At 39.5% G+C, this 19,925-nt stretch overlaps 1 protein-coding gene across 2 annotated transcripts in view; it reads left to right on the top strand.

Moving 5' to 3' along the window:
- LOC136884548 (endoplasmic reticulum aminopeptidase 1) overlaps positions 1–19,925 on the top strand; it is a 241,319-nt gene that overhangs the window by 161,794 nt on the left and 59,600 nt on the right. For both annotated transcript variants that reach the window (XM_067156802.2, XM_067156803.2), the window contains exons 3-4: positions 406–597; positions 3,388–3,470. In XM_067156802.2, coding sequence (XP_067012903.2) covers positions 406–597; positions 3,388–3,470 — 275 coding nt within the window. The remainder of the gene's footprint in view (positions 1–405; positions 598–3,387; positions 3,471–19,925) is intronic.

Raw genomic sequence — 19,925 nt, 5'->3', positions numbered from 1 at the left:
CTTGTAGTTTTAAACAGTTGATAGACTATTAAAAAGTATTTTAGAAATTTTTCTTCACCAGAAACTTACCTCTAAAGTCTATTTCTGATGTTGTTCATATAGAAAATAAAAAGCAGTAGCACAATGTCAGAACCTTGTGGAACTCCTCTGATAAGAGTATCATGTACTGGGACCTGTAGTTACAATTACTTTAAACACTCCACATGGCTTAATCTTTTGCCCAGTAAATTTTAATTTTAAATCTTGTGATTTGAGTTGTTTGAATTCATGATGTCAAATACCAGTGTGAGAATTCTGTTATGTTGTTGACTGAGATTTTGGTTACAGCTGTGAAGTAGCCTGAGGGCCACAGATCAAGTTCCAGCACAGAAAATCGTATCCATTGATCACAGTAGTATATTTCAGATTGTCCGTGTGCGGGTGAGAAACCCGAACATTTGGAAGGCGATGGGCCGTCTAATAGTAGTGTTCCCCTGGTCCCTATAGCAACCAACAACGAGGTGTTCCCGTGGAACAATGTCCGGCTCCCAACGTTCGCGCGGCCCTTCCGCTATAACATCACCATACACCCCAACCTGACCACTCTCGAAGTGAAAGGTAAGTTGAATTTCAGATCTTGTACCACAGTGTCGAGTGATAAGCCATGGTAGTCTTTTGGGTCTGATGAAGTGGAGTATCACTTCACACAGTATAAATCCAAAAGACTGTGATGTCGTTCTTTGTAATAATGTGAGGTTATTTCACCCAGTTCTTTTCAAGGACAGTAACAATTTCAGCATGTTGAAGTTGGTATGATTTCAGTAATGGGAAAATGAAGTATATTATGATAGTTAACACACTCATAGGAAGAGTTAAATTTGGATGCCGATTAATGAACAATCCACAAATTGCAGATGACACCTATAAGTCCACTAGTTCTCCTTTAGCCTTATGCCATAATTGTCTAACGTTTCTGTGCCATAAAGGAAAGCATGAATCACTAGGGTCATCAGCAATTTCAGTTTGGTGTGGGTAAGTCTTTCCAGATGATTGTTTGCTTGTACACAAAATTTCCATCAAGTACAGTCCTCTTTTGCTCTCGATTGAGCTCCGAGTTTTAGAACCGCAGAGCCCTAGTTAATAACTGTATCTTTTGCACAGATAACAAGTGCAGCTCAATTTATTGTCATGATCTTTTTCTAGTCTTTATCGAATTTCTAGCCAAATTTCATATTCTGTCTATAATTTCTATGAATCCTTACATTTCAAATTGTGATCCTGCATGGTGTATGTCATAGCAACTGATCTGAGTGTTTCTGCTGATTATGGGAATGAAGGTCAGTGAGTCGTTCGAGAAGAGGTCTTGGATGGTGTTCTGCCCACTTAAGTCGATATATCTTATTAGAGGTCTTCCACAGACTCGTGAGCTGTCAACCATCCTGTACAGGATAAGTTTTTCAAATCTATCCTTCCTAATAGTGTGGCTGAAATATCTTGCAATTCTTTGCTTCACTGTGGAATTCAGGTACATTTTGATCTGCAGCTCATTGAGTATCATCTGAGTGGATCTCTTGGTTGTCCATGTAATCCTCCACAGAACATTTTGAACACATTAATATATTGGCAGGTCTTCACACATCTCTGTCCTCTGGGTCTCCATACATCATAGTTAAGTTCTATAGCTTGCTGTACAATGGATACTGGCTCAGCTCAGGCCACGTGCCCATACCACTCCATTTGTCCAGTATCAGGCAGACTTTGAAAGAGGTCCAGATGGCTTCATTCTTGAAGTGATTGAACCAGCATCTTAGAATCCTCATTTCCATGGTATGAAGCATCTGCACCTGTCTTGTAGTCAAAGAGCTCCTTTTACTTCAGATACAGAAATATCTTTCTGGCACAGTGGATGCTTGTGACATGTCAGGCAGTGTTTATTCCAGTGCAAACATCCTGGAGCATGCCACCTTCTGCTGGTAGGCAAGAACCAAGAACTTCTCCAGAGGAATTCCATTGGTCAGAATTGTGCCTTTTGTCTGGATGCCACTTTCCAAGTATTCACTCTTAGAAAGGTTATGCTGCAATAATGAAGACCATATTCAATATACTCTACAATGATCGCATGGTAGGTAGACCTTACAGCTCCTACAGCTGCAGACGTAATGGGATTGTGGACTGTGACCCACAGTGAACTGAACTACTGTAAGTGCTCAAAATGGCTGTTCTCAGTTTCACTATGGACAACTTCATCGTTAATCACTAGATGTCACTCAGACATCATCAATATGTGGTTCTCTTTTAAAAGACATTGCTGTATACAGACATCTTTCAACCCTTCAAAATGTAACCACGGGCTTCATCCAGCAAATCATTGTTGATATGAATGTCATGCTCCCCATGCATTACATCTTGCTTCTGATAGAGTAATATCATATCCACAAACTCATCACGCAAGTATACAAATATGTTGCTTATACAAGAATTATGACTTGAATGTGCAGACAGGTTTACCTTGCTGCAAAGACCACAGGTTGTTGCATAACCATGCCTCTCTTAAACCCAGACAGTGAGTGGAGTATGTACCTATTACTTGTTTGAATGGGTTGACAATGGTATACAGTATGCTTCTTCCCATGGTCTGTATTTATGTGGTGATATTTATTCTACCTTCAAGAAAGTCAAGTCTTCATCAAGAATGCCTACCAGAGTATAACCACTCTGAGAAAGCACTTATCTACTCTACATAATTCTACACAACTACCGGTACCTGAAGTGTGCAGCTTTGCTCATTATAACACTGCATTCAATAGAAGACGGGGAGTTCTCTCTTCAAAATTTTGTTTCAGTTTTTTAAGCCTTTACTGAATGCTCTAACTATAGTGATGACATGGTGTAAGCTATCATGTCTGGTGCATACCATAGTTTATACCATAATTTGAAAAAAAATTGGTATCAATGTTGAAGTGATGAGACTGTATGAAATGGTGATGTACAAACATTTTAGATACATCTGTAATTCATCCTAACCTATCATGTCTTGAATGATAACACATCCACCCTTTCTCTCAAAAGAAAATGCCTCTTAGACTAATCAGATGCACAATTCTCCAGACACAGCGATAGTTTGTATAGTACAGTAACATTTTGTGAAAATTGTTAGAGAAATGAACTCTGAACTACATAAGATGGATCTCACTCACTGCCTCTTGTATGGTTTTTGTACTGTGTGGGCAAGTCTGTCTCAAGCTATATGAACAGAAAATTGCTGTAAGATTCCTAGCAGGTTGCGTATGTTCAAGTGAAAGTAGGTGCAGGTGATTCATTCATCCAGTAGATATTAGAGAGAGAGTTTTGAACTCCAATGGTAATGTTTTCTCTTTCATTGTAATAAGGTTTGTTCTTCTGTTACAGGCCAGGTGAATATAGAGTTCCATGTTGAAAAGGACACAAATTTCATTGTCTTCCATAGCAAGAATTTAACAATAGGAGCAAGGGTAAGTTTTGGTTCTACTCTTAAAGATATCTGACCCATTGAACAGCGTACACTGGAATCACTGCTGACACTCATTTCTGACACTTTGAATAAGCAATGGACTATCAAACATATGCATAGTTACTGATGAGGAATCCATCCCTCTAGAAGATTTGGAAAGCACAACGTTGATAGTATGTACCATATTATTGTTAACTGGGAATCTTGTATACTGAAGAAAAGTGGAAAGTTTACCTTTGATTAGTATAGAAGGCGACAATATATTTTGCCAACTCACAAAGTAGAGCAGCACTACTGTCGGATTTTTTATTATGGACACTCGAGTTTAGGCTTTAATTACAAACGAACCAATAGGCCTATGGAAATTTGAGTTATACCAATATTTTCCTTGTTTAATTCTACATTAGCGTATATAAGACGCATTGTTTTCGACGTTCATTAAATATTTTTTATTTGTGGTTGTAGTGAATATTGCCCGGATTTTTGGCTTCTTCTCTACGAAGCGCTCACTTAGGAATATATACAAGGAAAACGACTTGTCTGATTCTAATGAAATTTGTATATATTATAACCACATGCATTTATAGTATAATACTCAAGTTACAATTTTTTTCAACCACCCTGAAACAAGTTCTTATCATTTTTCTAAAGCAACTCTTTCTCAGCCCAGGATAAACGTACGGCAGAAAACTTGGGCTTATTATGAAGCACGCAGTCATGGTTATCAGAAACTACAACAACTGTAACCGTACAGAGTGGTACCGAATTTATGAAGAGTAATATTGAAGGGAGGTTTTGTCCACGCCGGACAGTGCGATTAACAGCAGGCCGGGTGGTGAAATTGGGCGCAGTGTTGCCGCGTTCAGTAGTAATCACGCGCGCAACGAACAAAGTACACTCGCCCCGGGCAGTTGTGAAACGGAATGCCCGTGCCCTTGGTTTGTCCGGAAGCTATTTTCAGTTTTCCTATGTTCTGCATGTTGACCACGTCACTTCAAGATGCCTCCGAGACCGCCGTTATCAGAGGGTGAACTTGCAATGATTTTTTTATTTTATTTGCTTTACGTCGCACCAACATAGATAAGTCTTATGGCGGCGATGGGAGAGGAAAGGCCGAGGAATGGGAAGAAAGCGGCCGTGGCCTTAATTAAGGTACAGCCCCAGCATTTTCCTGGTGTGAAAATGGGAAACCACGGAAAACCATCTTCAGGGCTGCCCTCAGTGAGGTTCGAACCCACTATCTCCCGGATGCGAGCTCACAGCTGCGCGTTCGTAACCGTATGGCCAACTCGCCCGGTTTGCAATGATTTCGAGTGCTATTTTTTCTTTCAATGTGAGGGGAAAAAGTAGGGGACAAGAGGTTCCCTGTGTACCAGAAGGTGGCAGATTGTCTTGGATTATCGCTGTCGTCAGTGAAGAGAGTAGGAGCCGCTTCAAAGGAGAATGATGGAAATACGTCATCCAGGTCATAATTTTACGTATCGGAAGTGAAGAACGATTTCTTGACGGTGCAGAACTTTGTTTTAATGGCAAGAAAAGTAGTGGTGATTACCAGAATGAGATGAACTCGACTCATTATGAAGAATGGTTCAAGAAAGTCCTGAGTTTATTTCCTCAAAGTTCGGCCGTCGTTATAGATCAAGCTCTATATCATACGAGGATCGATCCTTAATCTAAAAACCCGAACATGTCATGGCTGAAACGTGAAATTATACATTGGATAACGTCAAAGAATATTTCACTACAACCTGGAGTTGACGATTATAACAAATTAACTAAATCAGAGCTGATTGTCCTTGCCAGGCCTTAGTTTCAAACGCCGGTAAAGAAGCTGGAACAACTGACTAAACGACTTCGACCAGATGTAGAGATTATTTGGTTACCAGTGGCCCATTGCGAGCTTAATCCAATCGAGCTCATTTGTGCTTACGTAAAAGGGAAAATAAGCAAAAACAAATATCGCTAACACATTAGAAAATGGTAGAGGTATGGAAGCAATTTACGCTTTATGCCGAGAAGCCTTACGTACCGTGACCCCTGAACTCTGGAAACAATGTATTAAACACGCGAAGAAAATTGAAGACCACTACTGGAAAAAAATAAAAAAAAGATGGACTGTGTGCAAATGTCCCTTATTTCGAGCCAGTCATAAGCAACATGAATGAGAGCAGCACCGTTTCTTCGGAGCAAAGTGATTTTTCAGACGAAGAAAATTGATAGAATTAAATACCGTAAATATATGTAAATAATAATAAAAATAACTCTTGTAAAAATTGTACAGTGTGATATTTCTAAATTAGGAAGTTAACCATTTTTAAACCTGCCGTTGAAGGTCCAAAGTCCTTATGAGAAAAGGTGATGGGAAGTGGAATTTATAAGAGGAAATAAAATTAAAGGTTGAAAGTAAACGAAGAGCTGTGTTCGTTGCGCGCGTGATTACTACTGAACGCGGCAACACTGCGCCCGTTTTCACCACCCGGCCTGCTGTTAATCGCACGGTCCGGCGTACACAAAACCTCCTTTCAATATTACTCTTCATAAATTCGATACCACACTGTACGGTTACAGTTGTTGTAGTTTCTGATAACCATGACTGAGTGCTTCAAAACAAGCCCAAGTTTGCTGCTGTACGTTTATCCTAGGCTGAGAAAGAGTTGCGTTAGAAAAATGATAGGAACTTTTTTCAGGGTGGTTGAAAAAAATTGTAACTTGAGTATTACACTACAAATACATGTGGTTATAACATATACAAATTTCATTAGAATCAGACAAGTCGTTCTCCTTGTATATATTCCTAAGTGAGCGCTTCGTAGAGAAGAAGCCAAAAACCCGGGCAATATTTATTACAACCACAAATAAAAAATATTTAATGAACGTTGAAAACAATGCGTCTTATATACGCTAATGTAGAATTAAACAAAGAAAATATTGGTATAACTCGAATTTCAATAGGCCTATTGGTTCGTTTGTAATTAAAGCCTAAACTCGAGTGTCCATAATAAAAAATCCGACAGTAATTGCAAACATTCACTCCATCAATGGAGGAAGACATATTATTTATTATTGCCATGAAAATAAATTTTATTGATAAGAATTCCAGATCTGCAAGTTGATTTACAAGAAAAAAATTGCATACAGATTATTTAGTTTCAATTTTTAAAATCTATAGAATATTTGTTACATTCCAGTCAGATATATAACCACTTTTCAAAGAACACGATGATAATAATAATAATAATAATAATAATAATAATAATAATAATAATAATAATAAATTTCCTTTGAAAAGACCAAGTTCTTCTGCTCAAAACTTGACATCCAAACTTTGAACACGACACATGGGCAAATCAACAGAGTACCACACTTCAAGTACTTGGGAGAAATACTTGAACCAACGGGAGGCGAGAAGGTTGCCCAGAAAATTCGCCTACAAAAATTTCGGAAAGCCTACGGTAGGGTTCACAACATATACAATAAAAAGTGCTTGTCCCGCCATGCAAAGATCAGACACTATAATACAGTAATAAAGCCCGAAGTCTTATATGCCAGTGAGACCCTTACACTAAACGGGAAAGGTAACCTAGAAAATATTTTAAAAGAAGAAAGGAGAATCCTGAGGAAAATTCTCGGCCCCCGAAAAACAGAAGATGGATATAGACTGAGGTCACGCAAAGAGACAGAAGAGCATTCCAACATTGCAGCAGACATCCGTAAAAGACGTCTGAAATTCTATGGGCACGTCCACAGATTGCCGGCAAGTAGACTGACACACAAGATTCTCACCTACATAGAACATCTAAAAAATATTCCATGGGTACTAGAAGTGAAGAAGGATCTGGAAAAAGCCCAGATAAACCCAAATGACACCGCGGACAGAAACCTTTATAGGAAAAAAATTAATGGATGGAAGGTGCAACCAGAGAACGAAGTGAAAAAGAAGACTGGAGCAAAGTGGACAGAAGAACGAAAAAGGATCCACGGAGAAAGGATGAGAGCTGTTTGGCAACTCAGAAAACAGAATCGTTAGAGCTTTGCGTGATCCATTGGGTCCATACGCACATAATAATAATAATAATAATAATAATAATAATAATCACATGGCTCTGGGCAAATGGGAGTGAAATGCGTCATTGCTTGTCATCTGCAACTATAGCATATTGGGTTCAGCAAGAGAACCCAAATTAGCCTCTTTCACTCCAACTCCAGCACGTAACCTACAAGAGGTGTCCCTGTTAAACCGAGCAACCCAGTGGAAGGTTCGGTAACCAATCCCAGAGGGAAACTGGGTCGGTGAGTCGATCAGTACTGGTGGCTTCAAGGCTTACAACCTTGTTAGTTAAAAACCTGTTACCTTTTAGGTAACCACCATTACGACTCTCGTAATACTCAAACATGGAGACAACAAATATTCAGAAATGTACCCCAGGTGTTAAACTGTCCACCCCCACACAGTCTGGGGCGAGCAGGTCATCGGATTCTGGGGAACCTGCACCTTCATGCTTCCCACTTCTGTTTAATTCTGCTAAACGACAACCAAAGGGAAACATCGAGTACTTAGCTACTTTAATTCCCTACTGAAGGTAGGTAAGCTCAAACAAATGCTTGACATGCTGGAAAAGTACAAGGTTATGATAGCAGCGCTACAAGAGACTTGGGTTTACCGATGAGGATACAATAGAGTCCGGAGTGTACAGAATCTACAAGGGGAAACCTGGTGAAAGAGTTATCAAGACACTTCCACAATTTGGTACTGGGTTCACGGTACACCACAAGATGGTTAACCATATTTTAGATTTCACTTCACAATCATAAATTTCCACTCACCCACAAATGACACAAACCGTTCAACCCCGGAAAATGTAGAACAATGCTGGGCCACCTTAGAAGAAACTCTAGATAAGATCCCTTCCCACCACTCCATCATACTCATGGGAGACTTCAATACACAAGTCGGTAAGGAGTGGAAGTACCAGAAGATAGTAGGCCATTATCCAGCCCATAAGAGAACAAACAGAAATGGAAAACATCTCAGTGAACTCTGTGACAAGTACAACTTAGTCCTGAAATCAGCAGCCTTCAAATGTCTACCTAGAAAGGCCAAAACCTGGAAGAGTCCAAATCCTAAACTTGGTGAATTCCAGTTAGACCATGTTGCTATAGCACGGCAACATCATATAGACATAGAGAATGTCAAGTTATTACGAGGAGCCAACATAGACTCTGATCACTACCTTTCATTTGTCAAGATTAATATGCAACCCTTCAGGAAAACACCAAATCTCCAAAGTAGTCATAAGATACCCAGGTTCAACACTCTGCAACTGCGTGATGAGGATTGTGATATTCAGGATACCCTCAGGAAGAATACAGAGAAAGAAGGATGGCCTGCCTTACAAAAGGCCTTGCTGGATGCCGCTCAAGAAACTATTCCTGCATCATCAACCAAAGGCAAACACCCATGGTGGAGAACAATGTGTGATGAGGTTATAGAAGAAAGGCGTAAGGCCTGGACTAGGTGGAACCAACATAAAATTGAAGCCAATTATGAAGCCTTCCTCATGCAAAGAAAAAATACATCTAACACCATCTGCAGTGCCAAGAGAAATTACCTCTGGAGCCTAATGCAACAGACTGAAAATAATTTTCAGAGAAACAACTCAAGAGACCTGCACAAAAGACTTAAGAAGCAAACGACCCAGTACACAGCTCCTACCCTCATCCTCCACGGGCCAGATGGGAAACTTCAACTGAACAATAAAGACTGCACCAAAACTCTTGCAGATTATTTGCAGAAGCTACTAAATGTGCAGGAACCTGAAGAAAAGCTTATTTTCCATGAGCCTTCACACAGGAATCCTGATTCTCAACCACCTACGAGAGAAGAAATAACGGACATCATCGGTGGTCTCAAAAACAACAAGGCTTCAGGTGAAGACGGCATAGTTGCCGAGATGTGGAAACATGCAGATGACCAGTCTTTGCAGAGCATCCATCAAATTATAAAGGACATATGGACAACAGAATCCCTACCCGAAGGATGGACGTCTGACGTAATTCATCCCCTCCACAAGAAGGGAAGTAAGACAGACCTCAACAATTATAGAGGTATTTCCTTGTTACAAATTACCCATAAGATCCTCTCTGTAGCCCTGCTCAATAGAGTCACCACACAGCTAGACTCACAGTTAGGTGAATACCAAGCTGGTTTCCATAAGACTAGATCTTGTCCAGAACAGATACACAATCTTAATACAGTTCTCAATTACAAAAGCCGAGGTGGACATCCCTGGGTGGTGGTCCTAGTGGATTTTCAGAAAGCTTATGTCTCTGTGGACAGAGACACCCTTTTCTGCATACTATGGGGACTTGGTCTGGATGGGAAGACCCTACGATTAGTTCAAGCCATGATATATATATATATATCATCTGATGGCCAAGCAGGCATCAATTTTTGATAATGAGACAAAGTCTCTTAGTGCATTGGCACTGCCAGTGGCTCCAGTTAGCCTACGCAGTGGCCTCCACGGTATGCACTAGCCAGCGTATTGGTAGGTGTGCTAGGTACCAACTGATGAGCCCACCCTAGCACACGAGGGCGAAACGCTGGCATCCAAGAGTGAGTTAGCTGGAAAATTTATAATGTCCAATAACGGACCATTTATATTGGTATAGTTCAAGCCATTCTGAGGAACACGACGTCCAAGGTCAGATTAAGAGGTGAACTATCCAAAAGCTTTCCAATCAGAACAGGAGTTAGACAGGGTGATGGTCTCTCCTGCATTCTCTTCAGCTGTGTCCCGGAAGAAATCATTAGGGAATGGAGAATGATGCTACCACTGGGAGCTGGACTGAAGCTTGGGTACAAGAGAGACAACCTCATTGTCCCGTGCCTAGCCTTTGCCGATGACCTCATTCTACTGGCAAATAATATAGAGGAGGCTACCTACAACTTATAGAGTCTTTATAGTGTAGCGGTTAAGACTGGCCTGAAGATCAGCATCCAAAAGACTGAATTTATGACCAATATCAAGGACGCCCCTTCTACAGTTCCTCTCATGGACGCTACCATACGAAAAGTGCCTGCAGTTAAGTACTTGGAAGAGTGGATCTCTGTGAATCAGAGTGAGAACCTAGCCATAGATGCCAGATGTACCAAGTTTGAAAGGGCTTATCGCTCATGTCGTAGTATCTAATCATCTAAGTGCCTCTCCAAGAACCTCAAACTCAGACACTACAACTCGGTCATCAAACCCTCTGTTCTGTATGCTTCCGAGTGCCTTGTAATGGCCAGGAAAGGCCCACTCAGAAAGCTGGAGTAAAAAAAAAAGGAAGATCCTGAGGAGGATATTAGGACCAATCGGAGAGGAAGGAGGCATTTACAGAATCTGCCATAATGATGAACTGTATGAACACCAGGAGGACATCATCAGTATAAGAAAAAGGCACCTGATCTTTTATGGACACTTGGCCCGTCTGGATACCGAAAGACTCACCAACAGGATATTCACAGTAACAGGAAGAGGCAAGGCTTCTAAGAACAAATGGATCACATCAGTTAAGTCGGATATGGAACAACTAGGTAGTCCCACTGGGACAAACTCATGTCCGAATACTGTTCCGTCAAGCCATCCGACAGGGAGTTTTCCCAACATCCCTTACAAGTAAGAAGATTAAAGGAACTAAGTGGACAGAGAAAGCTGGCTCATAGTCAGCAAATGAAGGTGTATTAGAAGAAGAAGAAAGCAACAACTTTACCGAAGAATAGATACGAGCCCCGTGGTCCTCAGAAGGCCTAAACGACAAAATAAAAGAAGAAGACTCCCACCCTTGGAGAGGCCTGGTGCCTAGATGACCTGCACATCTGGATGTGCGGATGATTGCTGTGAGGTAGGAGAGGGTATAGAGTGCCTCCATAGCTCAGGCAGCAGTATAAGTCAATACGGAACAAACATGATATTATAATACCAATATAAATGGTCCGTTATTGGACATTACAAATTTTCCAGCTAACTCATTCTTGGTTGCCAGCGTTTCGCCCTCATGTGCTAGGGTGGGCTCATCAGTTGGTACCTAGCACACCTACCAATACGCTGGCTAGTGCATACCGTGGAGGCCACTGCGTAGGCTAACTGGAGCCACCGGCAGTGCCAGTGCACTAAGCGACTTTGTCTCATTATCAAAAATTGATGCCTGCTTGGCCATCAGATGACATAGATGTTGATTCCCACAGGGAATCTGAAATATTTGTCCTGAATGAGTAAATTTATAATACCAATATAAATGGTCCGTTATTGGACATTACAAATTTTCCAGCTAATTCATTCTTGGTTGCCAGCGTTTCGCCCTCATGTGCTAGGGTGGGCTCATCAGTTGGTACCTAGCACACCTACCAATACGCTGGCTAGTGCATACCGTGGAGGCCACTGCGTATGCTAACTGGAGCCACCGGCAGTGCCAATGCACTAAGAGGTACCAACTGATGAGCCCACCCTAGCACATGAGGGCGAAACGCTGGCAACCAAGAATGAGTTAGCTGGAAAATTTGTAATGTCCAATAATGGACCATTTATATTGGTATTATAAATTTACTCATTCAGGACAAATATTTCAGATTCCCTGTGGGAATCAACATCTATGTCATCTGATGGCCAAGCAGGCATCAATTTTTGATAATGAGACAAAGTCTCTTAGTGCATTGGCACTGCCGGTGGCTCCAGTTAGCCTACGCAGTGGCCTCCACGGTATGCACTAGCCAGCGTATTGGTAGGTGTGCTAGGTACCAACTGATGAGCCCACCCTAGCACATGAGGGTGAAACGCTGGCAACCAAGAATGAGTTAGCTGGAAAATTTGTAATGTCCAATAACGGACCATTTATATTGGTATTATAAATTTACTCATTCAGGACAAATATTTCAGATTCCCTGTGGGAATCAACATCTATGTCATCTGATGGCCAAGCAGGCATCAATTTTTGATAATGAGACAAAGTCTCTTAGTGCATTGACACTGCCGGTGGCTCCAGTTAGCCTACGCAGTGGCCTCCACGGTATGCACTAGCCAGCGTATTGGTAGGTGTGCTAGGTACCAACTGATGAGCCCACCCTAGCACATGAGGGCGAAACGCTGGCAACCAAGAATGAGTTAGCTGGAAAATTTGTAATGTCCAATAACGGACCATTTATATTGGTATTATAAATTTACTCATTCAGGAGAAATATTTCATATTCCCTGTGGGAATTAACATCTATGTCAAACATGATATTATTCATCAACTAGCAAGATACCCGTGCTTCGCTAATGATTTAAACTGAAAATTATTTTTCAAAGTTTTACATTTTGGAGAGTCCACTGTCAGCTAAACCTGTAAAATACGCCCTCAGTCGGTACGTCAAACGGTTTTGGGGGGAATGATTACTTATTTTCTGATCTAACACTCATTTGAACCCCATATGGAAGAGTTTGAATGTTTTAAACCCTATCTTATTTAAAGTCTGAGATATAAAAGTGACCAACCTGTGAAATTTTGATTTTGTACATCAAACAGAAATGGAGGAATGAACATTTTTTTAAAGGGTGAATGTTCTTAAATATTTATTAATATATAGGATATAGAAGACCAACCTTCATAAAAAAATAAGTTAGTGCCTTAAACGGTTTTGCAAGAATTGATATTGTGTTTTTGAGAGTCAACCACCATCTAAACCCCTTTGGGGAGAAGTATTTTGAAGTATACGATATTTTACACTTAGGACATAATAGAACACCCTTCTCGTAAAATTACAACTTTGTACGTCAAAGACTTTTGAGGGATGAATAATTTTGTTTACAGAGCTAACCTCATTCAACACTTTAGGGTAGGCACATCAAAAAGTATTTCCTCTTTTACACCTAGGATTTGGAATTGGAATTTTGTCTTGATACGTTAAACCGTTTTGGAGGAAGGAATAAATATATTTGTTTTTGGATCTTAACCCCCATTTAACTCTCTGTGCAGTTAAATTTGTTTCAAACCTTCTGTTATTTAACACCTAGGATATAATTGGAAATTTTAACTACATCATTCAAACGGTTTCATATAAATGCATATTTTTGTCATCATTCCTCACCCCCGAGTCAAAACCTTAGGCGTGTATTGTTTCAAGTCCACTTCTTACTTGTATCCTCATAAAAATAATTCAACTCCTTTTATATCCCCTTAAGTTGTTTCCAACCCCCCTCCCCCACCACAAAATGTGTGCGGTTTATTTTTAAGGAGATTCCAAATACCAATTTTCTCATCCGTAACATCCTTCATTTTCGAGATATAAATATCCTCAAACAAAGAATTCAACTTATTTTTCTATTAATTTATCCCCCTTAATCAGATTTTCCAAAAACAAAATAATATGTGTTTCTTTATTTTTAAAGGATATTCCAAAAACAAATTTTCATGTCTGTAACATCTTCAGTTTTTGAGATATAAGTGTCCTCATAAAAAGAGTTCAACCCAATTTTTGGTCCTTTTTCAACCCCCTTAAGTGAATAATCCTCCTCTGCGAACCATGTGACCTTGCCACGGTGGGGAGGCTTGCGCGTCCCAATGATGCAGATAGCTGAGCCGCAGGTGCAACCATATCGGATGGGTATCTGTTGAGAGACCAGACTAACGAATGGTTCATCGAAAGGGGGGTAGCAGCCTTTTGGAAGTTGCAAGGGCGGCAGTCTAGATGATTGACTGATACGGCCTTGTAATAATACTCAACATGGCTTAGCTGTGTTGATACTGCTACACGGCTGAAAGCAACGGGAAACTACAGCCGTAACTAACTCCCGAGGACATGCAGCTCTCTCTGTATAAATGATGTACTGATGATGGCTTCCTTCCGGGTAAAATATTCCGGAGGTAAACTAGTCCTCCATTCGGATCTCCGGGTGGGGACTACACGAGAGGGGGCGATCATCAGGAAGATGGATACTGACATTCTGCGAGTCGGAGCGTGGAATGTTAGAAGTTTGAATCGTTGTGGTGGGTTAGAGAATCTGAAAAGGGAGATGGATAGGCTAAAGTTAGATGTAGTTGGTACAAGTGAAGTACGTTGGCAGGAAGAACAAGATTTTTGGTCAGGCGACTACCGAATTATCAACACAAAATAAAACAAGGGAAATGCAGGAGTTGGTTTAATAATGAATAAGAAAATAGGGCAGCGGGTAAGCTACTTCGACCAGCAAAGTGAAAGACTTATTGTCGTCAAGATAGACACCAAACCAATGCCCACCACAATAGTGCAGGTCTATATGCCTACTAGTTCAGCGGATGATGAAGAAATCGAAAGAATATATGAGGAGATAGAAGATTTAATACGATATGTAAAAGGTGATGAGAATATAATTGTGATGGGAGACTGGAATGCAGCGGTAGGCCAAGGAAGAGAAGGTAGTACAGTAGGAGAATTTGGATTGGGACAAAGGAACGAAAGAGGAAGTCGGCTGGTTGAATTCTGCACTGACCATAATTTATTCCTTGCCAATACTTGGTTCAAACACCACAAACGACAGCTGTATACGTGGACGAGACCTGGAGACACTGGAAGGTATCAAATAGACTGCATTATGATTAGGCAGAGATTCAGAAACCAGGTGTTGGATTGCAAAACTTTCCCAGGAGCAGACGTGGACTCTGACCACAACTTGTTGATGGTTATGAATTTCATGTTTTTGGTCCGTATTGAACAATATATAAGTAATAATAATAATAATAACTTAAATGTTTCCACCTTTTCAATACAATATATTCACAAATTTACAAAATTATACGGTACTAGTTTCGACCCATCTAGGGGTCATCATCAGCCGTATTGGAGCAAAGATCATTTGTCTTAGGATTTCGCCACAAATGATCTTTGCTCCAATACGGCTGATGATGACCCCTAGATGGGTCGAAACTAATACCGTATAATTTTGTAAATTTGTGAATATATTGTATTGAAAAGGTGGAAACATTTAAGTTATTATTATTATTATTACTCACAACTTGTTGGTCATGAAATGCCATCTGAAGTTGAAGAAATTGAAGAAAGGAAAGAATCCAAAAAGATGGGATCTAGACAAGTTGAAAGAAAAGAGTGTGAGGGATTGTTTCAAGGAACACAAGGACTAAATGAAAAGGCTGAAGGAAACACTATAGAGGAAGAGTGGAGAGTCATGAAAAATGAAGTCGGTAGGGCTGCAGAAGAAATGTTAGGAAGGAAGAAAAGATCAACTAAGAATCAGTGGATGAGATACTAGACCTGATTGATGAACGACGAAAATACATGAATGCTAGAAATGAAGAGGGCAGAAAAGAATACAGGCGATTAAAGAATGAAGTGGATAGAAAGTGCAAGGTAGCTAAGGAAGAATGGCTGAAGGAGAAGTGCAAGGATGTCGAAGGTTGTATGGTCCTGGGAAAGGTAGATGCTGCATACAGGAAAATCAAGGAAACCTTTGGAGAAAGGAAATCTAGGTGTATGAATAGTAAGAGCTCAGATGGAAAGCCACTTCTAGGGAAAGAAGACAAAGCAGAAAGATGGCAGGAGCATATCCAACAGTTGTATCAAGGTAAAGATGTAGATAATTTGGTTCTGGAACATGAAGAGGCTGTTGATGCTGATGAAATGGGACACCAAATTTTGAGGTCAGAGTTTGACAGAGCTGTGAGTGACCTAAATAGGAACAAGGCAACTGGAATTGATGACATTCCCTCTGAATAAGTGACTGCCTTAGGAGAAACCAGCAGGGCAAGGTTATTTCATTTAGTGTGCAAGATGTATGAGACAGGAGAAGTCCCATCGGATTTTCGGAAGAATATTGTTATACCTATTCCCAAGAAAGCCGGTGCTGACAGGTGTGAAAACTACCGCACCATTAGTTTAGTATCTCATGCCTGCAAAATTTTAACACATATTGTATACAGAAGAATGGAAAAACAAGTTGAAGCTGAGTTGGGAGAAGATCAGTTTGGCTTCAGAAGAAATGTAGGAACACGTGAAGCAATCCTGACTTTACGTCTGATCTTAGAGGATCGAATCAAGAAGGACAAGCCCACGTACATGGCATTCGTAGATCTAGAAAAGACATTTGATAATATTGATTGGACCAAGCTATTTATGATTCTGAAGATGATAGGGATCAGATACTGAGAACAAAGAATTATCTACAGTCTGTATAAAAATCAGTCTGCAGTGATAAGAATCGAGGGCTTTGAAAAAGAAGCAGCAATCCAGAAAGGAGTGAGGCAAGGCTGCAGTTTGTCCCCTCTCCTTTTCAATGTTTACATAGAACAGGCAGTAAAAGAAGTCAAAGAGAAATTTGGAAAGGGAATCACAGTCCGAGGAGGGGAAATCAAAACCTTGAGATTTGCCGATGATATTGTTATTTTATCTGAGACTGCAGAAGATCTCGAGAAGTTGCTGAATGGTATGGATGAAGTCTTGGGTAAGGAGTACAAGATGAAAATAAATAAGTCCAAAACAAAAGTAATGGAGTGCAGTCGAACGAAGGCAGGTGATGCAGGAAATATTAAATTAGGAAATGAAGTCTTAAACAAAGTAGATGAATGTTGTTACTTGGGTAGTAAAATAACTAACAATGGCAGAAGTAAGGAGGACATAAAATGCAGATTAGCACAAGCAAGGAAAAGCTTTCTTAAGAAAAGAAATTTGCTCACTTCAAACATTGATATCGGAATCAGAAAGATGTTTTTGAAGACTTTCATGTGGAGCGTGGTATTGTATGGAAGTGAAACATGGACGATAACTAGCTCAGAAAGAAAGAGAATAGAAGCTTATGAAATGTGGTGTTACAGAAGAATGCTGAAGGTGAGATGGATAGATTGAATCACGAATGAAGAGATACTGAATCGAATTGGTGAGAGGAGATCGATTTGGCTAAATTTGACGAGAAGAAGAGATAGAATGATAGGACACATCTTAAGACACCCAGGACTTGTTCAGTTGGTTTTTGAAGGAAGTGTAGGTGGTAAGAACCGTAGGGGTAGACCAAGGTATGAATATGACAAGCAGATTAGAGCAGATGTAGGATGCAATAGTTACGTAGAAATGAAAAGGTTAGCACAGGATAGGGTGGCATGGAGGGGTGCATCAAACCAGTCTATGGACTGATGACTCAAACAACACAAGTGAATAATCTGATAACAAAAATATGTGTTTCTTTATTTTTAAAGGAGATTCTAAATATCAATTTTCACGTCTGTAATATCTTCAGTTTTGGAGATACCAGTATCCTAATAAAAATAATTCACCCGTTTTTCAGTAATGTTTACCCCCGCCCTCTTAAGTGTTTTCTGAAAACAAACAAAATACCAATTCTCATGTCTGTAGTATCTTCTTTTTTGGAGATACCAGTATCCTAATAAAAATAATTCAACCCCTTTTTCAGTAATTTTTACCTCCCCTTAAGTGTTTTTTCCAAAAACAAAAAATACGCGTTACTTTATTTTTAAAGGAGATTCTAAATATCAATTTTCACGTCTGTAACATCTTCAGTTTTGGAGATACCAGTATCCTAATAAAAATAATTCACCCGTTTTTCAGTAATGTTTACCCCCGCCCTCTTAAGTGTTTTCTGAAAACAAACAAAATACCAATTCTCATGTCTGTAGTATCTTCTTTTTTGGAGATACCAGTATCCTAATAAAAATAATTCAACCCCTTTTTCAGTAATTTTTACCTCCCCTTAAGTGTTTTTTCCAAAAACAAAAAATACGCGTTACTTTATTTTTAAAAGAGATTAAAAATACCCCTTTAACACTTCCTCGTATGTGGATATTCAGAAAACAAATTATGCATGTTCCTTTACTTTGACATAGATGTTGATTCCCATAGAGAACCTGAAATATTATTATTATTATTATTATTATTATTATTATTATTATTATTATTATTATTATTATTATTATTATTATTATTATTATTATTATGGTATTATTGTTATTATTCCTTTACTTTTACAGGAGATTCCCAATACCAATTTTCACATCTGTAATATGTTACGTTTTTGAGATATTAATATTATTTTTATTATTCTTCATTGTACAGTATATTATACTTTTGTCCTAGAAGCTGATGTTCTAAAATCTCATCTTTGTTGCCAAATGTAATTAATATTATAATTATTCATTGTACAGTATATTATATTTTTGTCCTAGAAGCTGATGTTCTCAAATCTCATCTTTGTTGCCAAATGTTATTATTTGTACTGCACCATTATGAGCCTTGGCTCAGGTGCCTCTTTTGAAATAAATAAATTTAAAAAATAAAAAAATATATACTCATTTTAAAAATTCACCCCCTTTATCACTCTTGTTTTCCAAAATCAAAAAATATGTGTTTTTTTATTTTTAAAGAGGATATTAAATACCAATGTTCAAGACTGTAACATCTCCAGTTTTTGAGATATAAGTATCCTCATAAAAGGTATTAAACACCTTTTTCACCTTTTTCACACCCCTTGAGAGGATTTTACGAAAACAAAAATACATGTTTCTTTATTTTTAAAGAAGATTTCAAATACCAATTTTCACGTCTTTAAACTGTCAAGTTTTTGAGATATAGATACACTCATTTCAAAAATTCACCCCCCTCTTCACTCCTTTAGTGCCGGAATATCCAAAAATCTTCCCTTGGTGAGCACCTACATTGTAATATAAATGTATCGTCAAAATTTTATTTCTTTATATATATATAGATTGCAGGACAAAGCAGAGGCAGGACAGGTTTTTCTTCGGGAACTCCATTTCTCCCTGTCATCTTTCATTCCAGTAACACTCTCCCATATCATTTCATTTCACCTTCTTCATCCATTCCCTTTTCCAGATTCTCTCTAGGTAGGGTAGTGGACCTTACTCGATCTGTCCAACACTCCTCTATTTGCAAATACAGTCCACAACAGAGCTCCTCCATATCATTCTAGTTGCTTTACGTCGCACCGACACAGACAGGTCTTATATTGACGATGTGACAGGAAAGGGCTAGTAATGGGAAGGAAGCATCTGTGGCCTTAATTAAGGTACAGCCCCAGCATTTGCCTGGTGTGAAAATGGGAAATCATGGAAAACCATCTTCAGGGCTGCCGACAGTGGGATTCGAACCCACTATCTCCCGAATACTGGATACTGGCCGCACTTAAGCGACTGCAGCTATCGATCTCGGTCCATATCATTCTAGGCCTCTTTGCAGTCTCTGTATCCATGAATGTTCTCTCTGGTATTCTCTCTCCTGGCATTCTCGTCATGTGTCCAAACCATTTTAGCTTTGCTATATCAGTCTCTTCTTAAAGTTTACACACTCCCATGCTTCTCCTTATTTCTTCATTTCGTATTCTATCTTGTCTTGTCTTTCCCTGTATGCTCCTCAAGAACCTCATTTCAGCTGCTTGTATCTTACTTTGGTTCCGCTTAGTTAACGACCAGGCTGCTG

Source organism: Anabrus simplex, chromosome 12 (genome assembly GCF_040414725.1).
Source record: "Anabrus simplex isolate iqAnaSimp1 chromosome 12, ASM4041472v1, whole genome shotgun sequence".
Classification (NCBI taxonomy): Eukaryota; Metazoa; Arthropoda; class Insecta; order Orthoptera; family Tettigoniidae; genus Anabrus; species Anabrus simplex.
The sequence above is the reverse complement of the archived record's forward strand: the minus strand, read 5'-3'. Positions and strand labels throughout refer to the sequence as shown.